Here is a 24,708-nt window from a genome sequence, read left to right as displayed (position 1 = left end):
TTGAATACAATATATTTGTGCATGATTGTCAGAGCAAAGAAGGAGAGATGAAAGAGGGAAAAGGAGAGGAGACTCAGGAAGAACCGGGTAAGTAAACAGACAATAACTGTTAAGCTGAGAAAGAAACAATTCACAATTTAATTTTACATTTACGCCATGGACGTAAACCTTAATGTACGAAAGAATAAAAATAAAAGTATGACGCTTCATTTAAGCTTGGAGTTTTATGATATATACCGTAAATGCCTCGTCTACCGATTGTTTAAATACCGGTGGTTTGCAATATTTGTATGTAGCTACAGATGTGTTTACCATATTCTTACAGTATAGTAAGATTGCATTAAAACAGGACTGAAAGAAAATCTAAGATGGAAAGTCTAAAACAAAGAGGGGTATTAGTGAAAAGCCAGATTTAAAAAGTAGGTTTTGAGCCTTCTTTTAAAAATGTGGATATTCTCTGCAGCCCTCAGCTTCTCTGGTAGCCTGTACCATTCATTACAAACACTTTGTTGGTCACATAAAATGTTGGTTCTAATAAAATCGGTTTTACCCCTGAAGTGTTTTGCAAATTCTTCCCATAAGGTCATTCAAACAAAGTCTGTGTTTGTGAAAATCAGGGTTGGTTTAGATTGCCAATAGTAGAAAAAAGAACTCTGGCATCATTTTTATTTTCAGTGATTAGTTTGGCAAAGTAGTTGTTTCTTGCCTGTTTAACTTCAGTGTTGTAGTTTCTGAGGTGTCCTTGTAGAATTTCATCATTTATTGCCAGTCTGTTTTTCCTCCATTTTCTTTCAGCAGTTTTATTTGAGTTGTCCAATTTCATAATTTCTCTACAGGACTGTAAGCTTAGTTTTGACATGTTTTGTCTTTAGTGGACCAGGCTTGACGTACGTTTTCTGTCAAAATTGTCAAGGATAAAATCACAGGAAGCAGGTAAAATAGCTGGAGTCTTGTTATAGACTGTTATAGACTTGTTATAGACCAGCCACGTTTTATTTTAGATAGAAAAGAACCGCCATTTACCATGAGGGATATGTACAAAATCTAAAAATAGGTGTGGTTGGCATTATTAAATTGGATGCGTGGGTTTACGGATCACAGTGCTGGTTGTACTCTTGTCACAATCACGGATAACTTCCAGGATGAACACTCCTCATGCACCACAGAGGATTTTACTTTTAATGAGTTTCATTTGGAAAAGCAAACATTTTATATAACATTTTTATATATATATATATATATATATATATATATATATATATATATATATATATATATATATATATATATATATATATATGTATGTGTATGTATATATATGTATATATATGTATATATATGTATATATATGTATATATATATATATATATATATATATATATATATATATATATATATATATATATATATTTATCGATTAAAAAAAAAAGATAAAAAAAAATCCTGCATGTTTTAGATGTTTCCCAGCGTTGTGTCATGGTGTGCTGAAACACCATGACACAAATGGCTGTGTCATTAACAGACTGGTGCAGACCTTTTTGACAAGCTGATAATGATCACCAATTAGAATCAGGTGTGTTGATGCAGGGAAACGTCTAAGGCCCTGTTTCCACGTAACAAAAACGGTGGTGTTTTCATGTGTTTTGGCCCTTCGTTTACACGAAAACGAAGCTCAAATCACCAGAAACGATAGTTTCTGAAAACTCCGGCCAAAGTGGAGATTTACAAAAACTCTGTCTTCACGTTTGCTTGTAAACGGATGGAAACAGACATTTAGGCTTCAGAACGTCACATTGTGCGACAGAAACGTCACCAGCGTCATGCATGCGACCTGTTGGAAGTAACTGGAAGTTACTCGTGTAATTTGTTGATGTTTTTTTCCAGGATTCAGATAGGCTAGCATGACTTTATGCTTCTCGTTCCACTGCCGCCTGTAGGTTTGGCTGCTCATAGCACCTTAACAGAGTATTTATGCAGGTTCGTGTAAATTAAGAGATTTTGAAAACGATGTGATGTAAATGATGGTATTTTTCAAAACGTAGAGGGAGAAATATCAGTTTTTGTAAATATCCGGCTATGTGTAAACGTGGCCTAAAACATGCTGGACAGGGGTCTTGATGACCAGGGTTGAACACCACTGCTCTGGGGCTACTGTGGTCTACACAACTAGTGCTGTTCAGTTGCGTTATATTTAGTAAATGCTTTCATCCAAACCAACTTACAATTGAAAATGCATGTTTTTTTGGGGGGGAAATGCAGACTCCCCAAAAACACTCCACTGTACAGGACTGTCTCAGAAAATTAGAATATTGTGATAAAGTTCTTTATTTTCTGTAATGCAATTAAAAAAACAAAAATGTCATACATTCTGGATTAATTACAAATCAACTGAAATATTGCAAGCCTTTTATTATTTTAATATTGCTGATTATGGTTTACAGTTTAAGATTAAGATTCCCAGAATATTCTAATTTTTTGAGATAGGATATTTGAGTTTTCTTAAGCTGTAAGCCATGATCAGCAATATTAAAATAATAAAAGGCTTGCAATATTTCAGTTGATTTGTAATGAATCTGGAATGTATGACATTTTTGCATTACAGAAAATAAAGGACTTTATCACAATATTCTAATTTTCTGAGACAGTCCTGTATATTCAGGCTGATCTTACACTTGTGGCCCAGTAGTAGCTACAGGGGACCGTATGAGTATGCATCGTCCACATTGCAAGAAGTGGCCCTGGGTATTTGTATTCCTTTAGTTTCAGCTATTTGTTTTCAGACGTGGTTATAGTTTTTATATCTCAATGTTCTTTTAGTTATTTTTACTGCTATCGTGGGAGTAAAGTTATGAGGCCTCTGTCAGTCAGTACTTGCCTTTAACGTTACATAAACTTAAGAAGCTAATTGTATTTATTGAGAAAGGAATAAAAGTGATTTTAATTTAATAGTGCTGATTTTATGAACAAAAAGCAGTTTGAGCTGTTCTATGATGTATCAATAAATAAATGATATGGTCCAGTTGGGGATGGGGTCTGGTTATATCCCCATCAGTGTTCGATTTTTGTAATTTCTTTTAAAGAAAACCTCGAGTTAGTTATAAGGATTGTGTACCCTGCAGTCTCTGTGATTCAAAAGGTATGTTAACTCCATATTTCATCTCTGCCAAAGAAAAGCAACAAACGTAACAAACTGTCTCACACTCAACTAGTGGAAAATTGAAATTGTTCTGGAGTTTAATGTGGCCAACAAATATTGGCAGAGGAAATGACGAGGTCAATGATAATGTCTTTTGAAGGGGAGCTGTTAGTGTTGCTAAAGGCCTGAAAAACATGCACTTTTTGAAGATGACGATGAAGCCCATTAGTTTTTTTTCCCTTTTTGTTGCTGTTTTTCTTCTTTTTTTAAAAAAAAATCTGGTCTTTTTATTTTCTCTTTTGTGTCGCTTTAAAAACAGACTTGGGAGGCTGCCAGTGAGTTTACTGTGGCTGAGGTCCTGACCATCCAAGAACAAATGTCATTTTTCTAAATTAACTCAGTAATTTGTTGCAAATGAGACAAGCCTGGAGGCTATTACTGAAATGGACTGTCAACAAGATATGTGCTGTGTAGCAAGATGTGGATTTATACAGTCTGCCATATGGTGCTCCTACAGTCCTGGCTGACCATGAGGCAGCGGTCTCCTCTTTGCCTCCGTTTACACGTTCCTTTGAACGATAGCGAGCACTTCTGCACCTGCCTCCTTTGTATCGAGATGAGGGTTTCTCACGCTAGTATTCACGGATGAGGATAAAGGTTAAGAGGGGCTGTGGAAACGTGGAGCAGGGCGGCCTATTTTACTAGTTATAGATGGGGGATGGGCCTAGTTCATGGTTTTGATATGATGTACTCCCTTTAAAGCATGACATTTCTAATAATGTCTGATTATATCATCCCACTCCCAAAGCAGGTTTATACATGTTGTTTGTGGATCCGATGATCGTTCTGTGAAAGCTGTGAGTTATGTGAATTAAGTTTTACTGCATGCTAGCAGCAAAGTCAATCAATAATTTCGGGATGATTAAAGAATAAGATTAAAACCTTTTCTCATTATTGCTTGTGCCTTCTATGAATTGTGACTGAAAAAAACCAGCATCACCTTGTATGTCTACATCTTTTCAGCTTGCAGTTAGGGCGGGATTTCTTTTCCACTTTCAAAGGATATAGAGAGAAAATTGTAATTATTCCTCATTTAATCACGCTTTGTGTAAGAGTGCTACTTATCAAACAGTGGGTTAAGTGTGTGTCTTGTACTGTCGCAACAATTGGCTGCTGGTGTCTGTTGCTTGCGCTGTCAGATGTGGAAAATTCACCCTTGGAGCACATCAGTCGTAATTGGCATCACTGCTCAACAGCCTTCCTTCTGAGGAACTTGTAGTCATCATCGCTGCACAGCTGCTGATCAAAGGGAAAGGTGAGGGAAGGCAAGACAGAATGGTGGCGGCTTGTATTCCATGCAGTGTAACGTTAAAGACTATTTTGCTTTTCTGTTGTCAGTTATTCATGGGAAAAAGAAAGCCCGCCTTTTTTCTTTTTTTGAAATTCTCCGCATTTAAATTGGATTGAGGTCTTGACTTTGACTAGACTACATCAACATCATCTCGGATATTGTATCTATACTTTTGTAAATGTTCTAAAGTGTTTTGGATCATCATTCTGTTTCATGAGCCAACTTCAGATGGTCTCACGTTTGACCTTAGAATACAAAAGCGTCTGCTAAATGACAGTAGTAGTTGTAGTAGTAGTAGTAGTAGTAGAAGAATACGTTGGTTTACAGAGGTATTTGTTATGATTGTAATGTACCCAGATTTTGTGAATGCAACCAAATCCGAGTCGCACTTGCTAAGATGTATTTGTGTCCATTTCCTATGTCTGGTTTTCACCGATTGTGGTCCCGTCAATTACAGAAAAACATAGTTTTTGTTACATAGATAAATGATGGTAGTGGATTGTATCATGTGTTGCTCCTCTTCTGAGGTAGTATTTACCCAGTTTAAGGACCTGATAAGGATATGGTCTTATATCCTTGACTGGGTCTCTACTTTCATGCTTTTTTATCATTCATATTTGATTTGATTTGAGTTGGACACAGTAATATTTGTCAACCCGAGGCCTCGGTACACCACCTGGCATTATTGTTTCATCATTTTCAGCATTAATGGCTTACATGTTTAGAGAGTAGGTTCATATGTACTGTGTATTTTTAAACGGCCGTATGATTGCATATGTTGTATGTAATGTATACACCGCCACCACCTATGTCACTTTTTAGTGTATCAGGGATTGTGTTGCTTCAGGGATTAGCAGTAGTCTTGAGATCCTGACATTAGGCATTTCATTCTGTGTAACAAAAACCGTATACGGCTTAATGGTGCTTTAAGTAGAAAGGAAAGAGGAAAAGGTACATTATTCATGTGCATTGGATCAGTACCGGTATAAATCAAGATCAATCACCTTCTAACTTCTCCCATTCCTCTTTTTATTGCAGAAATCCTCAACTACTTTTCCTGAAGTTTTTTTTTTTTTTTTTTCTCAATGGTAATGTTTAATATCACCTCTGCAATTTTAAGGGCTATTAGCATAACAATTATTGCTACTAAAGCATGCCGTGTTGGAGAAGTGTTGGAAGCTACTGTAAGTAGCCTACGAGGGGAGCAGAAGTAAAGAAATGAAGGGAAAGCATCTTGTTACTGGGTGTTCATGGTGGGGTAGGGTGAGAAAACCTGACAAACTGTTCTGACATCCACTTGGAGCCCACCAGGATCATTAACACCACCTCAGTGCAGGAAATCAGAGTGCTGATTCCTGCCTGGGATGTTTAGTTTAATGATGACGAGGCCTGTTTGTCTGTGTCAAGACTTGGGCAGTTAATCCAGCATACATCCAAGTGTAGATGTCAATAGCGTGTTAAAGAGCTGTGGAGCGAGACGGGCTTTCATGCTTGAGGGGAACAGCCTCCACTCAACACTCTCTGCTTCCCACGGAGGGAGGCAGCGCGGGGAAGGGAGCGTGTTGGATTTATCTCAGCTGTATTGGATCAGTGTTCTTGTCCGTGCAGGACAACAAGAAAAGCCTGTGATCTCTGTGTCGTTAACATAACATTCTCTCCTCTGGTTTGTTGTTGGCAGGATTTATGAGCGGGTGATAGACCCTCCTCAGATGGAGCTGACCTTAGGCAGCGGAGTGTGGCTGGGCCAGCACAGCCACAAGCATGGTCTGTTCAAGGTAAGACTCTCTGCAGATCATACACTCACACAATTATTGTATTGACATTGTTAGAACTCCATATAGCTGAGTGTGCTTTAGGCCACGTTTACACATAGCCGGGTATTTACAAAAACTGATATTTCCCCCTCTACGTTTTGAAAAATTCCATCGTTTACACGACATCGTTTTCAAAATCTCTTCATTTACACGAACCCGAATGAATACGCTGTTAAGGTGCTATGAGCAGCCAAACCTACAGGGGGCAGTGTAACGAGAAGCATAAAGTCATGCTAGCCAATCAGAATCCTGGAAAAAAACGTCAACAAATGACACGTGTGAAGCCTGATTTATGGTTCCGCGTTAAATCGAAGGCGTAGCCTACGGCGTAGGCTCTGTGTTGGTGTAACACGGAACCATAAATCAGCCTTGACTGCCAGTTACTTCCAAGACGGAACGAGAGTCTTTCGTTTGGAGTGACAGAGAAGTGGAGTTACTTTTAAGTGTGACTTTAGAATATAAAACAGGTAAAATACAAGAAAATATTGACGGTGGCCAAACAAATTGTAAACACAGGTCGCACAAATGACGCTGATGACGTTTCTGTCGCATAATGTGACGTTCTGAAGCCTAAATGTCCGTTTCCCTCCGTTTACAAGCAAACGTGAAAACAGAGTTTTTGAAAATCTCCACTTTGGCCGGAGTTTTCAGAAATGATCGTTTTTGGTGACTTTGAGCTTCGTTTTCGTGTAAATGAACGGCCAAAACGCATGAAAACGGCACCGTTTTTGCTACGTGTAAACGGGGCCTCAGTTACTACGTTTACATGCAGTCAAAATTCGGGTTATTGCTAATATTCTGGTTACTGAAACATTCGGAATAATCTGTTTACATGCGTGAGCAAACATGGTTATCCCTGTATACATGGTAATTAATCATTTGGGATATCTGGATCAAACCAGCGACCCACGGAGAACGTCATGACGCAATTCCCGTCATTTCCGCTTCTTCTTCTTGTATCCAAATTCAAAACAAATGCTGCTTCTCGCAACTTTTCGCTCACCTTCTTGTAAATCTGGCTATCCCGGTACTTTCTACCATCTACAAATGCCAAAATGTTCATATCCTTCATTACATTTATAAAATGATTAGTCTCCTTCTCACTCCAAAAGTGTGGCGTGGTCTTGGGTTTCTCCATGTTTAGAAGTACGTCCTGGACTCAAAAGACCAAGATTCCTTGCGAAAAGAGCATGGGCAGAAAACAAATTCCTGTTCCTTTTGATGGGGATATTCTGTTAGGCGTTTACATGACCGAATATTCGGGTTTTAAAAGGAGTAACCCAGGAGTCATAGCAAATTTGGGTTATTCAAAGGGGTTATTGGTGTTTACATGGCCGTGCAAAACCGGGTTATTGCTAATATTCGGGTTTTAAAAGGGTTATTGATGCATGTAAACGCAGCCACTGGTATGCTTTGTGGAGGAAAAATGGTGAGAGTAAGATCCAGAACTGAAGTGCTTGCGACTCCTCGGCGAGCCCTCAATGCATCTCGTCTAGTGCTTTGAAATGCTTGCTCAATCACAATGAGGTCGATTTTTAATCGTTGCTCGTTTTCTCCAGCTCCTGTATTGTCTCACAGCAGGCAGGAAGCAGGGCGGAGTGTCACCGGGACATGAAAACACTACCTTGATATTCATAGCTCTTCCCACCTGCCACGCAATCAGCGGTCCTCCTGTCTTTCTTTTTTGTAACCTATTGATTAGCCGTGCGCCCCTACTGTGGTGGAAGGTAATCCCCCTCCCTATGTTCTGACACCACCGCTATTGTGGTGGATGCTGTTCTTTCGGTGCCTCCTGCTTATTCGTCTCCCCTTCTATTAATGCTTCAAAGACCGACTTCTCCTGCTCAGGAAAAAGACACCGCTTAATCATCCAGTTTCAGCCCTGCAGTCAACCCTGTGCCCTGAGTGTGTCCTACTCTAGATGTGCAGGAAGCACTCAAAAGTGCATGTCGGCAGCGGAGACAGATGCTGAGAAAAATAGAGGCCTGTGTAAAGTGACAAGGAAAATGGAAGTTCTCACATCATGTTCATGTGGAACCGGATGATGTAAGGCGTGTTTGTGACACCTTGGATCAAGGGTCTGTCATTTAACGTGTCAGAAGGGGCAATTTAACCTTCAATGGCAAGAAAAGTACGTTGACCCTTTGAGTTTACGTGGGTTTCTGTGTTAATTTGACACAAAATGTGATCTAAGTCATAATAATAGACAAACACACTGGGCTGAATATGCTTCGACAAAATATTAAAAGCAAAGGAAATTAAAAGAAAAAGTAAGTGAACTCTTGAAGTTAATAGACAGTCAAACCTCCTTTGACAGTAATGATTTCAAATAAGTGCTTTAGGTAGCTCTCGATCAGACCTGCACTATGTTTAGGAGGAATTTCTAACTATTTGTTTTTCCAGGACCGCTTCAGGTTTATTCCACAACATCTCTGAAATCTGGGTTCTGGCTGGGCCATTTTATTTTTTCGAACCCATTCATCAATAGAGTTACTTCATTTCTTTAAGTCATTATTGTGCGGCCATCACCCAGCTTTTACTTTTAAGCACAGCCACCTTGATATCAGGCTGTAGGAGATTTTGCTAAATTTGAGAATGAATTTATCCCTTGATTCTTTCTGCTGTTACTGCATAGTACCTTTTGAGCTTTTACCAATCCAAACCACATCTCCAAATGGATTTTAGTAAAGGAGCTCAGGTGTCCAATGTACCGACTCCAGGTTGTACTTTTCCACCATGATTGTGAATGCTTAATGGTCGTGAGATTGTAATTGTTTGTGTGCTAGCACATTGTTCTGTTGCTTTAACTTAGATGGAGATCAGATCAGATTTTATGGCTAAAGAATATTGCCATAAGTGAAAACTTGTAATAAGGGGAAAAGAAGTTTTTAAATCTGTCTCGAGGAAAAAAAACAGAGCAAGGTTGACTGCAGTTGTATTTCTTTCCTAACTAGACCTAGACTGGTTTATTGAATGGAATAATGTCTGGAGGTCTGCTTGCTCCAGATGGCAGGTGCTAATATTCACAGAGCGGCCTCTGCGACAGAAAAAGGAGCAGATCAGCTGATCGTCAGAAAGTGACCATCTGGCTGGAAGTTCATTACACGGCAGTATCTTTTTACAACAAATAGTTGTCCGCTGTTAACTTTGGGGGGGGAATACTTGAAAAGCTAACCCATAAACTATTGCTCTACTAATCCTTTAATACATATTTATGATACAACATACAGTGAGTCTTCAGGAAACGCTGTTTCTGGTATTTATTTTCAAATCTCAAGATCCCCTTTTAAGAAATGTGATGGGTTTTTTTTTCTTAAAATATAAAAAAAACTAAAATCCCCAATTTCTTATTGAAACTCACAAACACAAGACAGTTTTTTTGTCAGTGTCTTAAATAACCATCAACTAAACTTCCAAAGCTAATGCTGTAAAAACCTGACCGTCGTCTTCACGTACTGTAAAGCGTAGATATTTAACAGGCAGACGGGGATCCTGATCACACCGGCCATCTTCCTAGTGGCTGGTACAAGTGTGAGCCCACCATCTGATCAATCACAAAATAGATCGTTCCACTTAAAATTTGTTGAGCCATGATTGCAAAGTAGTGCTTCAGATCGTTTTACTTTCAGCAGTGGGCTATGCTGTTTGCTGCAAACTGCTCAGGTAAACTAATAGTAAGGTGTACGAGCATGCGTAATATACAGAGTTTGAATCTCTGTCTTTCACCCACATGCACACACATACAGAGTTGTACATTTTCTTCAATCCTGTGCACTTTTATGTCTAAAGATGACCCCTGAGAGGCGACAGATAATGGAGAAAAAAGTAGGCAGGAGCAGTGAACGTAACGCTGCGGATAGAACTAGCAATTGAAATAAGCAGTTGCAATCTATCCTATTCAGAACTCACAAGTGGGATAATGATGAGATGGGCTAAGTAGGCCGTTAAATAAAACATATGGAGCCCATGCGTTGCTTTGAGTTGCTCCTCATCTTCTCACTATCTCCTCCTGGGAGCCTCTCGATATGAGAGCGCAACTGTAATAAATTATCTTTATCTAGAATCCATTGTGCCAAGGATGCCGACTCCTCAGGGAGGCTGCAAGCTCATTTGAAACTAGGTGCTTTTGTGAAATGCTCTGCGTTTCATGCACCACCGGACACTGATAAATATAACATGGACAATGATGGGAAGCTTTTGTGAAGTTGGAGGGCTCAGATCTCATGTTTTACCTCACTTCCATCTCTTATTCGTATGCATCCACTGTAACCTGGTAGAAGATGGACCATTTTCACTAGAACAGTGGGACAAAGATTTATTTTATTTTTTTATTACTAAATATATTGAGCTCAGTTCTGTAAGTAGTATGTAGCCTTGCAGACTGTTTAAGTGCAAGGGTGGTTGCTGTGGGGCTGTTGGACCTTTCTAGCATTACTTTGGGAATAGAATGAGTATTTGGGGATTTCTTTTTAACATTTTCTCAAACCAGATAGTTGCTGGCTTATGCACTGCTTCAGGTTAGAGAGTTTTAAGAAAAAACACTTCTGTCTGAAAGAAGTAGCATAATCTCGGTGTGATCAAATGTATAATGCCGTCTTTGAACTAAAAGTATCATGCACAATCTTATCTTGCCCTATCATACGAGTGTGGACTGATATTTTTTTTGAAATGCTTAAACAAGAGCCCTGCTGTTTGGCTTTAGAAAGCAGCACTTTCAGCATTCTCCGTGTGTTGCTTCTCTCACACCTGCAAAGCTCCCTTCTCTCTTGTTTCTTATTCTTTGAGCAACAACTCGCCTCCCACATGATTTCAGAGCAGGACATCATCTTGAACCGGTGCAGACGCCTTTTGTCAAGGACCCTTGAAATAACAATGTGAGCAACTAAAACCACCTTCACTTTTCCTCGTGTGATTGTGTCGCCAGTCAGAGCATTTTTACTCAGCGTGGCAGGGACGGCAAAGAGTTTGTGCCTTTGAGTTGCATTTAAATACAAGATAAAGCAGGATTCAGATTGAAGAGAATTTTCTATAACATATTTGCTAATTAATACATAGCTTAAACAGTTAGGTAACTGAAAGAACACAGACATGTGCAATTGATAAAGTCCACATATCTCGATAGCCAATGTTTAAATAAAAGGATGAACATCAACATATACTCATCTTTGCTTATTAGGGCCCGAGCACTTAGAGTGCGAAGGCCCTATTGTATCTGTAGGATTTTTCTTTTTTTCTCATTTTTATTTTTCCGACGAAATGAGGGCCTTTTTTCCCCCTAAACGTACCCAAAAGTCACCAAATTTTGCATGCAAGCCAGGCCTGGCGAAAAATTTGATATTTCATGGTTTGCATTAATGGGCGTGGCAAAACGGCTCAACAGCGCCCCCTAGAAAACTTTGTGCTTCAAGCCCCACAATACGGTTTGACTTACATGCACGAAAATCGGTACACACCTGTATCATGTCGCAACTTAAAGAAAAGTCTCTTGGCGCCATGGCCGAAACCGAACAGGAAGTCGGCCATTTTGAATGAATCGTGTAATTTTGGCGCAATTTATGCCCCCCCCCTTCATCTGATTGGTCCATATTTGATAATTCCTACTTTCTGCCATAACTTTTGAATGGTTGGACATACAGAATCATGGCTGGTGTCATCTGCTAAATGTCCAGGCCTGAAGAATCTACATGCAAGTCATACAAGCGCTTCCACTGCAGCACGCCTGAACGTGCACAAGGGTGCGAGGGCCCGTTCATCGCTGCTTGCAGCTTTAATTCTTTTGTTTGTTTTCCTTTCCTCTCGTAGCGTTAATTAGCGTAGCTGATGAAGCCTTAATCCCGGAGATGAGCTGCAGGTGCTCCGTGTGTCTCTTAACTCTTTGAACATGGAAAGGTCAAGTTATGCATATTCAGAATAAACAATAAAATCAAATGTTAACGTCTTCCCCTGGATAATAAACGACTGTTTTTGTTGCACATAGGCAAAGCTTTAGCAAAACGTGTCCAGCCTGTTAGTGCTGTAATGAATTGTCGTCATTTAGGACTTGTGGCTCTAAAAGGGTAGGAGGGATTTTCATCAGCAGTGGCTGTGAGCACGTCGGTGAATGTTTGTGGACACAGATGTTGCATTAACACTAAATGCTCATATTTATCACACTGTGATTTTAGTATCCAGTGAGGACTTTACTGAAGTACTGTATATGAATTGTATTTCCCCTTTTTCAATGATCACTAAATCCCCCCTAAAGCCTGGTGATGATAATGATATTGGCAGGGTCCCACTTTTAATTGCTTTTTTTCTTAGCTTAAGCGCAAGAGCTTGTAATTATAATATGACATATTGATTACTTTCAGTTGTATCCTGAAGTTGTTTACATTCACATCAGCCGAGGGGAGCCAAAGACAGTGAACTATGAGAGGAATAGTATTTGAATTAAGATCGATTTTCCGATGGATTCTTATATGCGACATTAGTCTGCCTACCATTCAACAGCATAAGAACCAAATCTTTATCTATCTTGAACCACTGTTTAATGAAAAAGATTATATTTCAGCAAGTACAAAATGGTCCACATTGATTTTCAGCGAGACGTGTCTCCCTGACTCGTCTACACCGCTGACTTCAGTTTGAGCAGGACACAAACACGTCTCTGGATAATGCAACAGCACACCGAAATGAAAGTCAAGTCGACGGTTCTCCGAAGTTGTCTCAGAAAAACAGCATATTCATGAACATAGAATTATGAAAATTGTGTTTATCAGCAACGTTCACGAATACAGGATTAGAAAATGTCATGCTGCGTGGAGGTACAGTAATTGAGCCTGTTCGTTTGCCTTGTTGCAAGTGTTCCAGATCACTGTTGTAGTGTGCTGAAATCTAAGTGGATGGAGCATATACCAAGCAGTTATTCCTTCCAATATATAGGTGTGTTGACGATTTCTCGAACTTCTATTTTTTTCCGTTGGTTTCCTTTCTTGATCTATCCACTTTTCCAACAACTAGGACCATTTTAGCTAACATTTCCACTAAATGACAGTAGCAGACTCGGATAACACGATCATTCTCCAAACCATGTCCATCCTGTCTGAAAACGCAAGCTTGCCTGATGCATTTTGCGATTCTCTTAGGCTGTATTATCTTTTTTTTTTTTAATTACTTTGATTAAAAAAAATTAAAATTAAAAAAAAAGATTAAAAGATTAAAAACAAAAAGGCTTTATTATCTAACAGACGAACCATCCCACTGGGTTTTGGATTTTTCATTTAGTTGTTTTCAGAATTATCAGCAGTGAGCTGATCAAAGTGAGTGAATCCAACTCACAGGCCCGTGATGACTTGTGGTGCATATTCAGTGGCTCAGCGTTTTTTTACACAAATGGATGTACTGTATGTTGAATCAGAGTCTTTTCAAACCGCGGGCGACCTGATGCTGTTGATATGTCACTCTAAAGCACCAGTTAGTCCATAGCCGCACAGCGACTGGACTATAAAGACGTGATCCTCTCTTCAATCTGCCTCCACTCTCCAGCATCATGTTAATCCATAATCTAACGGCATTGAGTTTATTTACTTTAATTTATACCTTCAACAACGAAAGTCCCCATTGTCTCCGCTCACTTGCTGCTTTATTCAGTCGATGGTGAAATAAAGCTTCTACCTGTATGTGCGGTGTAATGTGTGGTTAAAAAGGATGTACTTCTTGCAAACACACCTCTGAGATCTGGCCTTTTTTGGAGGTGAAAACGGCTCCCTGATAACACTAATGATGCTCAACTAAAAAGTGAATACTGTACAGGCACACATATGACCTCTCATCTCGGTGAAACCCACGATGCAGACTTGCTAATAATCCGTGGTGAGTTCATGGTTCCAGGTGACCCGTGTCGTATTTAATGCGGCCCCTGGAATCAGTGTGGGGTTAAAAAAAATCTATTAGGGAAGCTTAATGCTGTAAGTCTGCACTCTCATCTCATTCTTTTCAAATCCAGTGTGTAGTTACAAAGAAAGGACATAATGGAATATGTGTCACGTTCCTCGTACTTTTTATAACCTACTGTACAGCTGTGTAATTGAACATGCCTTGCCAGGGGAACATTACTTCTGCATTGTGTGATTCTGGGATGGTCTTTGACAGAGTATACTGGTTGTGTGTGTGTGTGTGTGTGTGTGATGGAGAGAGAGAAAGAGAGGGAGGAGAGATTTCATGAATTTGGTTTAAATTACCTCTTGATAATTCACAGATGTGTGGTCAGGGCTCCTATATACGACGAGACTGGGACCGACATCCGTGATCTACACCTTCATTTCTATTCCGAGTGGCACTGACAATCTACTCTTCACCATTCGCTGCTCATTCTGCCTGTGTACTCTTGTGCGGGAGTGTGTACGTGTTGTCAATCCGTCCTGCAAGCCTGTTCGCCTCCAGGTTCTTCTTTTCTGTGCGGAGATAAAAAGCCAGGTGTTGCTTGCATCCAGGTCAGCCACAGGCGCTGCAAATGGATTTCCCATGCACACAAAGCGCGGTCGATGATGGCGATTGTGGTTGAGGTGGCGAATCCGGACGTGTTTTCAGTGACTACTTTGGAAAAGTGGTGGAATTATATTCCTCCACTTGGGTGTGCGTGTGTGGCCACCCTGGAGTTTTTGTTCAGAGGCTTTTCCTTGTGGTCATCACGAAACCTCGATTTACCAGCCACATGATTCTGGAGACGCTGTGCCACTCGGAGAGATTGACAGGCGGTCTATTACAGACGTTACAGAACCATCGTGAAGCCTCTCTGTTTAGTTCGGAATGAATGCCTGGATGTCCTGTGGTCCTGTATACTAATATTTTGTAGACTTATGTACTTTTTGATTTTCTGCTTCTAAAGTATCAACACGTCGATACATTGGATGCAGCTCTCAGTGTGGTTATCTGTTTATTTAAGTATTTTGTATGAGTAATAATGAAACTGAAGATTGAAAGGCATCAAATCAAAAATTGTTTTTTTGTATTTCTTTTTGGGGTGGGCCCTCAAGTGATTTTGAGAGCTTTTTTTTTTCTTCTCGGGGTGTCAGACCGTAGTTTTTTAGCACTGTGATTTGATTAGACAAAGTGAGACGAAGCCCGATGACTCAGAGTTCAAAGCCTTTTGGATTTCATGGCTCCTCCAAACCTGTACTAATATTTAAAGAGTCGTGCCCTCCTCTAAACAGCTGCCAAGCACTCTGAAAATTAAAACATTTGAAGCATGACAAAGCGTTCATGACCATAGAAAATTATGTTTCAGTTCTCATTTCCTCATAAACAAATTGCAGCTGCGATGACAAGCACAAAAAAACTTGGAAGACCCAAGAAACTGAGAGAATTGCTTGGATAGATTTTAAAGATGCATCAAAACCTCCAGTGCACGGGAAAAAAAAAGGAAGTGTGTACACACATATTTCCTCCCAGTGACTGAAAGGTCACCACATCAGTTGTTGGTAGATGAACGTTTAAACAGACCTGGCTGATTCCTGTGGACTGATGAAATAGAAACTGGAAATTTTGGATCAAATGCAACCTCTCGTCCTCAAATGGATTGGTACATTTCATCAAAATGAAATATAGATGGACATAAATTTGTGAGGTATATATAAACTATAGCTTCTGATTGATTAGATTGTGCTCCAATCTGGTGCACACCTTGGTGTCCATCTGTCAGCAGGTGAAATTTTAATTTTGCCCAATCTTTTTATGACCAAATGGTCCATTAGCCTCAGACATGCCTAGTGCCAGGCGCTTATGAGCAGCTTCCATGCCAGTACACAAGCTCATGACAGTGTACACAAGAAATATACCTATTAAGTATTGTAGGATTGTCATTATGAGAATCTCAGACAGCAAAAGCCAGGATTTTCACTTGATCGTGTGATTAAGTGATTTTCAGCAAATGGATCTGAAGACAAACTTTTGGCTCGTCAATCCATGTTCGTCACTGACTTTGTGTCCTCTCACCTGTCTTTGTCGCCAGGGTGTTATTCAGGATGTGAAGGTGATCTTCGCTCCCAATGGCTACATCGCACAGTGTCCCAATCTTAACCGCAGTAAGTATCATGGCAAAGTGTTTTCAACAGCAATTCAGAAAGGTTTGAAATAATGATAATACAGTTAATGGTGGCGTTCTGGGACCGGACTGAACATGTGTCAGGTGAAGAAGGGCATTTGTGCAGAACATCTTTTCTTTTACCTCCATTCCTCCTCACTCCTTTCCCTGCTTCTCCTTTACATTACTGTGGAACAAATTAGGATACAGCCTCACTGTTTCCCTTCTCCTTATCTCTCTGATCAATAAGAGATTCAGGCCCTGGTCCTTCATTATTGACCCACCACAAGCCTAAAACAGTGTGACCATGGACATGCAAAGCTTTTTTTGTTTACTCTTGGCCACAGCACTGTTGGCGGTGTAGCTAATTGCTTTTTACTTTTTTTGTGCTGTTTGATCTTCTGTCTAAATGGCTCTCTGTTGTTGTTTTTCTCCCCTCGTCTGTTTTGATACATCCTGTTTTTCCGTTGAGCTTGTCCGACCTGCAGCGATTTCCTCAGCCTTGTGCAGGGCATCATGGACCTGCAGGAACTACTTGCTAAGATGACCCTAAAGGTAAGGACCATGGATTGTATAAAATAAACTGCACAAACCCCTGTGATATCACTGATATGTTTTCCACTTTGAAATCTCTTTTTCTCGTATGATTGGACGCCATCTTGTAAATGTGCGGAACAAGCGAGCAGTTGGCTAGAACATGACCACCTTAGCTCAGTTGCATGCATACATAAATGTGTTGCTTTTATTTGGATCTGGATCACAACTCTATCTATGGAGACTAATACTATTTTTTTATTTAGGCTGTAATTGTTGTGTTTTTTTCCTCTGTTGTAAAGTTTGACATTTTAACACGGATGCGAAGGAGACTAACTCGTTTTTGAAAGCAGTCTCCAGTGGTCAGTCAATGAACTGCACATTTTCTTGCTTTCACATTGACTTAACCTCCACAGTTAACTCAAGTTAGCTATAACATCCAGGGATAATGTTGTTGAAATGTTAAATTATACAAAGAAGCAGTGCAGTTAAAATGATGATGCTAGAAATTTGCATTTGTGTTTGATTACAATAAATCTGATGACAAGAATCTTTCATTTTAATTGCTATATTCACTGAAGTACATTCCCTCTCAAATCAGTTCGTCATTTGAGTTGATTTTAAAGATGGAGCCCAGTGACGATATAATTTAGTGATGAAAACAAAACAAAGAAAGTGACTGTGCGTCTAAACCATATGATTTACTTTGTAAAGTGCCATTATAAGCATGGAATAAAGTGGTTTAAATGACAAAAAATATTAATATGAGCAATATACAGTATTATTTGTTCCCAGAAGGTCCTATTTTATTTATTAATTTATTCTTTTTTTGATCAATGAGGTTTAAATTAATTGTGTCCTTGTTAAAGAGAGACACCTCTTACATACATTCTCTGGAAAGATTCAAAGCTGTCTTAAATGTTTTCCACTACTTTCAGTCAGGTAGTTGTAGATGTGACACCGCTGGCCAGTGGTGACATCGTTCACCGGCACTCAGATGGGATGTTCTCATCTTTTGACAGACAGCAACATTTGCTTCTCCAAAGGCGCTGCTGATGTTGCTCTTCTTTGGCATTAACACTCAACTAAATGAAACCAATAAAAAAAAAAACTAAAAAAGCTTCTAAACATCCTACTTTTAGGAAAATGGCCTCAGTTGCTGATGAAGTAAAATGACTCAGGTGCTTTTAAACATCAGAACCTGGCTGCTACTTGCTGCTTCCACATAAATCAGTAAGGCAAGAGCTACCCGTTCTCTGTTTTGCTTCTACCGTGTTTTCCGCATTATAAGGCACCTAAAATCCTTAATTTTCCTCAAAATTCAGCAGTGTGCCCTATAATTCAGGGGCACCTTATATGTATGAATTTTGTTTGTCCTTACTGACCTCAAACCAGTTTTATGTACACTGCGCTAAAAAATCTGTCAATGTTTTAGTGCGAATTTGATAGCGATGAATCTGCTCCGCTTGATTGATGGTTTAGCTGACACGGGGACGTGTATTAAAGTCGGTCTTTAGCTGGATACGGGTGTATTTTTTTTTTCTTATAATGTGGTGCGCCTAATGGTCCGCAAAATACAGTATTTTTTGCCTAGTTTTTGTCAAATAATGATTTTTTTTTTTTACAATCGAAAGATTTTGTGTTGACCAAATAATTTTTAGGTCCTAATGATACCCTGATCATTTCAAATCTTTGACTTGAGACTTGGCGTTGTAACAGTTTAAATTCCACCTTCCAGGGACGCAGTAGTCAGGTTTTATTAACATGTGTGAGACGGTCAGAATGAGAGCTGCATCTATCATGTTAAAGCAGTTTATAGGAGAATGTTAATTTCTTGCTCCGCTGCCTTTGACTTTTAAATTAAAGTCAGATATCAGAGTGTTTCTGTTTTTTTTTTTTTATATTTTTGAGTAGCACACATGGTTCACACACATGCAGGGTTCAGAGAGGTGTCAGGAAAATAGTGACTGCATTTGCACAACGGGAGGCTTACAAGCGGCGTGCATCCTACCCTGGAGCGGTGGGGAAGAACACGAGCCATTGCAAAGATTAAACATCTGCATGAACTGTCCATATGAGTGTGTGTGTGATTGACTGTGTGCACTTGGTTGTGCTTGAATGAGTGTTATCAGGTGGGAGTGGATGAGGCAAGGGCATCTCAGTGGGGTGGGGATGTGAGCTATAGAATCGTTTTTGCTGTAAATAAGGATGAGATGAAGTCCATTACCCCACCGCTGTGTCACTGCCGCCTCCTTCACACAAGCGCGGCTCGACCTCTTGCCACCTGACCCGACTGGCACGTACGAGTGGGGAGGATGCAGTCGTCCCCGGCTCTAAATGGCTCTCTGAACTACGCTGTGGAAAATTGAGGATCCACCATGTGATGAATAATTGCTGGCTCCTTAGTTTGTGAAGTCAAGAGTCAAGGTGAGGTGAGATTACTCTGGGCTCCTCTGTGTGCGGATTATCGTGGCAGCCTGTGCATGTATTACACTTGAGTTTCTGTTAAAGAGAACAGCTTACATATCAAAAATCAGGAAACATTTACCAGGGGAAGGAAAAAAAAAATGAATGTGGATCATTTGCCATTCAGCAGCTTTAAAACTATCCCACATGTCTGTGCTTCACACCTCCAGATGTGGATGACATTTATGTTTCTTTACTTTTAGAACATGAACTAATTATTTAGATAAAAGTAATAGCAGAGTTTGTAAATTACAATGAATATTGAAGGTTTAACCTCTCTAAAAGGAAAGGTGATGAGAGTAAATTAAGATAAAGCATCATTTTAAATGGTGCCATTACCTGGTTTATGGTTTTATGTAAAGGGATTATAGGACATCTGGAAGTCAGATACACACTCAGGTCTAAATACTGCTGAATCACCCATGGAAACTGTTACAGATGTCATATGCAACATAGTATTTCTTTATTTTGAGGGACCTTTTCAAGATTGACTGCATCATGCTGGACAGGTAGTTTGAGAAGAGGAAACCCAAACATCATTACCATCCTCTGTCCCGATGCAACATTTTTCAGACGCATGAGCTACTGTATTTATTTATTTATTTATTTATTTTTTTTTCATACATAAAAACACCTGAAGACAGAGTCAGCAATGTATAGCAAATTTTGAAGGTTTAACCTCTAAAAAGGTTTCTATTTTATGTTTATAGGACCATCACAGGATTCAAAGGTTCTAAGGAGGTGGTTTGTCGACAGATTCCTACTTTTTTTATTATTGAGGCCTAAATTGAGTTTGATTTAGTTTAATAGTGTAAATATTACTTAAACCTAACACCCATCAATAATCTTAGTTATTTAACATTTATAATCCTTATTGATTAATTGATCCCCAGAGTTTTGTGAGCGTTCACTCACTCATATTCTGTATCTTATCATGTCCTTTATACAAGCAGACAAAAAAATGATGTGATCAATGCATGTTCCCCTTTTGCTCTCCTTTTTTTCTGTTTTTTTTTAGATTTTGTCTTCCACTGCCTATTCAGTTCTTCACACGTTTCTCAACCTTGTGTGTCAACAAGGATTTACATGCCTATTAGCCTCTGACTCCTTTGTGCTGCATCAAAGGGCCATTTGATGCTGACGTTGTAGGGAGAAGGGAATCCTCTGTGGTGCCTCAAGGCAAACCTTTGAAATTGCATTTCAAACATTTGGTTTAAGGCTCTGACAGGACACATCTCTACCATTCATAACTCCTGCAGCTTTCCAGTCGGGACTTCTTTAAGCAAACTAACAAAAAGCCTCAGTGACATGATGTGTTTTTCTTCTCCGGCTGAGAAGTCTCTATCATGCACAGCAACTCCTCTGCTTCTGCTTCACCGCTGAGGCTTGGCCGGGTCTCAGAGGAGCAGATGTGCGCTAGACCAGGTTTGACTGTCTCGTACTGTACGTTTTTTATGAGCCGACCCCATCCGGTCGGATCAGTGAGATTCAGTCAGGTATTCCTTTTTTAGTTTGTCCACCTTTGAAACAGAATGTGAATCATTTATACAGTTGTATCTCGGCATTTGACTTTTGAAGGTTTCTAACTTTTCTTCATAGGTATTAACCTTGAACATCATGAAACTTTTCACACAAGGCAAGAAGATTTCTATGATGAGATATGATGTCATTGTTTCAGTAGGAAGGCTTTACCAATATTGCGTATTGAAAACCATTGTTTTCAGCCTTTGATGCAGCCGCACTGAATCTGTCCTTGCATCATTGTCATGCACACATTACTGTTCTTGGGATCAAAAATGGCTCATGGAAAATGAACATTAGTGTTTGTTGTTAGTGTCCTTTTGTAGTTTAAAAGTTCCCTTTGTTTCCTTTGGAGCTTCACGGTCCATGAAGACGCACACTCTCATGCCGTTATCTGCGTTGGTCAGCCACATCTGATAGAGGGAACAGTGTTCAGCTTAGTTCCTTTATGAAGGCTGTAGAATTGTCCAAATTCTTTAGTGATGGCTTCATAACTATTTTCCAGTTCGATAAGCATCGGTGTCCCTTTTTCTGAGATCTTCAGGAATATGTTTTTTTTCCCCCCTGTGATTTCGTGCCAATTTCATGTTGTGAAGATTACATTTGATAGATTGCTGGTCTTTAAAAAAGAAAAAAAAAACACCCTTTCATTTCTTTCTCTAATCGTTTTTCTTTAATACATGACTAAGTCTAGTGTGTTTTCTCATAAATTTCAACGGCTTTCATCATTTACTTTTAGGACTTTGGCAAAGGCGTCACAAAATTCAGATGTGTAAAAATGTCTGACATTCCAGGAAATGTCCAGAACTATTTAATGTTAATCATGTATTTCATACGTATTCTGCATCACATTTACTCTCTTGCAATGTCTATGTTGATACTCGTTTTGGCCCATTCTTTTCCTCTTTTTCTTGACGAGAGGGTGCTGGTGGTGGTGGGGCAGTACATTTGCCCTCAGCACTTGTAGTTCATTTATTTTGTATCGTGTCCGTCACCCATCTGGTCTCCAAACCCTTAACGAAGCGCACAAAAAAAGAAGACAGAAAGGAAGGGTAAATATACACAAGGCATGACATTTTGAAAGTGAGCAGAAAAAACAGCAGTAAAAGCTGTTTGTCCTGTGATTTGTTCAGATCATAAAATGGAAAAGTCAACAAAAGCGGGTGAAGGAATGGGAGGACAGCTGCAGTCAGAGCCACAGAGAGCAGGGGGCAGGTTAAACATTGTTTGTGAAAACTAGTCATCTTGTCACCTTATGGTATAGCATGTAATACAACTAGGAAACTTTACAAAGATTTTTCCTCTGCCTCATGGGATTCCTTCCCCCACAGTACGTTCACATGCAGCGATTCAACCTGGTTGCAGATCTTATCACATAATGACATGCAGATATTGGATCACTTGTCTGATTACACATGCTGTTCTGAGATCAGACTGAATCAGATTGAATAATCCACTGTAACCAGAGCATGGCTGACTCCGTGACGCTAGGTGGCGCTGTACCCGAGGTAACAATTTCAACAAAGAGCAGCCATCTCTTTGGCGATCTTTTTATAAAGGTCCGCGTTCATACTTTCCCATCCATGAAGCTCAAAATGTTTAACTCTTGCATCTGCCGTAGCAGAAAACGCGTCTCCTCGTCGGACCAAAAATGAGTTCTTCCTGTAGACATGTTTTGAAGAATTAAAGAATGGCTAAACACGCGCCGCGTCCTTTTCAACTACTGAGCATGCGTCGTCTCCTTTCACTTCCGGGTGAATCCCCTCCCCCGGGGGAAAACCCCACCCGGGGGAAATTCTCGAGCATGCGCAGACTACAATATCTATGTCCCCGTATACATGGCGTTAACAACCTGGTTGCGACTGGCTTATCTAGGTGCTCCAACCTGGTTAATGAATCCGGCTTGACCAGGTTGACTTGACCAGGTTGAGGTGTTTACATGCAGTTTAAAAGTCGGAACGATGTCTGCAACCGATCTGCAACCGATCTGCAACCAGGTTGAATCGCTGCATGTAAACGTAGTGACGTCAGTCCATCCCCTGTTGCTGAGATTCCCGCAGTGGGAAAGACATGCTGTCCATCAGCATGTCTCATCAGTGAGGGTCTTTCAATTGTTCACACATAAAGATGGTGTCCTGACGGGCGGTAGCTGACAACTCGCATGTTTGCCCTCCAGACAGTCGGTGAGGTCAGCCTAAATAATCTGTGCGGGATTCTCAGCATCATTGAAATCATTGACTCCGCCAGCGTAACCTCTTCTGTATTTAAAAAATGAAGGCAGACCTATCACGATGATGATTTGTATCATTGTTGCATGTTTTTGAACATTTTAAAGTGAAAACCTTATAAGTGGCAGGTTTGACATGAATGTTTAAAAGAAGATGAAACTTTGATAAGAGCTACTACACTATAAATGGGAATGAAATAAATGTTTATCAATGTCATTTAGGGAAACCCATCCATCACATGGCATTGCAGGTATTAAAATATTGTATAAATTCATATTAAATTCATAAAATAAATGACCAGCCTAAAAACACTGACAGCAGTACTGTACATGAATGGAACATCAGCTATTGGTTTCAGCTGTTGATATTTTGACAACAGTGTTTAAATTATTTATCTGTAAAAGACGATGAAAACAGTAAACACATTTAACTAGGCCAGGATGTTTCTTTGTTTTTCTCTACAGATTGACTTTATGCCTTACTCCCTGAATAAATAAAGACAATTACTGCTTTTAAAATACCAAAAAAGAAAAAAAAATGTCTGTAAAACTACCTTAAAACAAGGAACAGTAGATCTTTATGGAAAAAGGGTAGTTAACTCAAGGGCTTCCCTTAACCACACAAGATATGGCGATCTCATTGTCCATTATCAAAGTTATCATAGTCATTGCCTGTAGACTTATAGGACTGCAAATGTGGGATAGTTTATGTGACATCTCAGAGAAAAGTCTACGCTGGTTAAGGCTAACCCACCACAATAACAATGAAGCGTGGGAAAGCTTCATTATTATTCTGTCTGGCACATGTGAGTTAAAACTGCATCACTTCTGTGGGAAACTATTGTGGAGAGTGTTGAGCATGAGGAGAAGTTGGAGAAAGGCATCTGTGGTTGAAGGAATGGAGGAGGGATTGCATTGGAGGTGAATAATGGGGTATTTTTAATGAGTGGCTCTTGGTGGAGTCGCATTCTGTGAAAAACCAACCAGGGTTCAGAAGAGGGCCATGGAGCTGAATGATAAGTAAACTTGCGTGAACACTTATGGCACTTTTCCACTAGAACCTACTCAGCTCTACACATCAGCCTGGTTTCTTTTCCATAACAATTCAGCACCTGGAGCAGAAGTAGGAGGTTGGAGTGAAGCTGCTGTGACGTATGACGTAGACGTGTGATCTAAACGAAGAAGACAACAACACTAAAGATGTAGAACCTGGAGGAGATGATAGATGTGCTGCTGGATCTGTGGTTTGTGTTCAATATCAAGTTAAAAAAGGAAGTGAGAGAAGCTTCAAGTGGCGATGCTTTTTAATGTTTTTTAGTTTGTTTCTGCTGCTGAGCAGCTATGAAGTGACAGAGATCCTGGTAGATCTGGTCGTTCCTTATCGCCCGTCTACATCCTTTTTTAATTCTCTGCTCAGCCACCAGGTTTATGAACATCTGCACCTCAGAGTTGGATCACCAAACAGACTTCTGCTGCCATTGCTGGTTGAATAAAATGAACAAGAAGCCGTCAGAGTCTCTTTCACTGATTTCCGCCTCTTGACTCAAACGTCTGACTCCAACCCCCCGACCAATCGGTGGCTGTAGTGTGATGGTGTCA

General features: G+C 39.9%; 1 protein-coding gene across 1 annotated transcript in view; it reads left to right on the top strand.

Moving 5' to 3' along the window:
* LOC133458088 (protein kinase C-binding protein NELL1-like) overlaps nucleotides 1–24,708 on the top strand; it is a 362,160-nt gene that overhangs the window by 101,407 nt on the left and 236,045 nt on the right. Inside the window, exons 5-7 of the mRNA XM_061737631.1 lie at nucleotides 6,166–6,262; nucleotides 16,290–16,362; nucleotides 16,834–16,916. Coding sequence (XP_061593615.1) covers nucleotides 6,166–6,262; nucleotides 16,290–16,362; nucleotides 16,834–16,916 — 253 coding nt within the window. The remainder of the gene's footprint in view (nucleotides 1–6,165; nucleotides 6,263–16,289; nucleotides 16,363–16,833; nucleotides 16,917–24,708) is intronic.

The sequence above is a fragment of the Cololabis saira genome, chromosome 2, assembly GCF_033807715.1.
Source record: "Cololabis saira isolate AMF1-May2022 chromosome 2, fColSai1.1, whole genome shotgun sequence".
In the NCBI taxonomy this organism is placed as follows: domain Eukaryota; kingdom Metazoa; phylum Chordata; class Actinopteri; order Beloniformes; family Belonidae; genus Cololabis; species Cololabis saira.
Note: the sequence above shows the minus strand (reverse complement) of the source record. Positions and strands in the feature narration are given on the sequence as shown.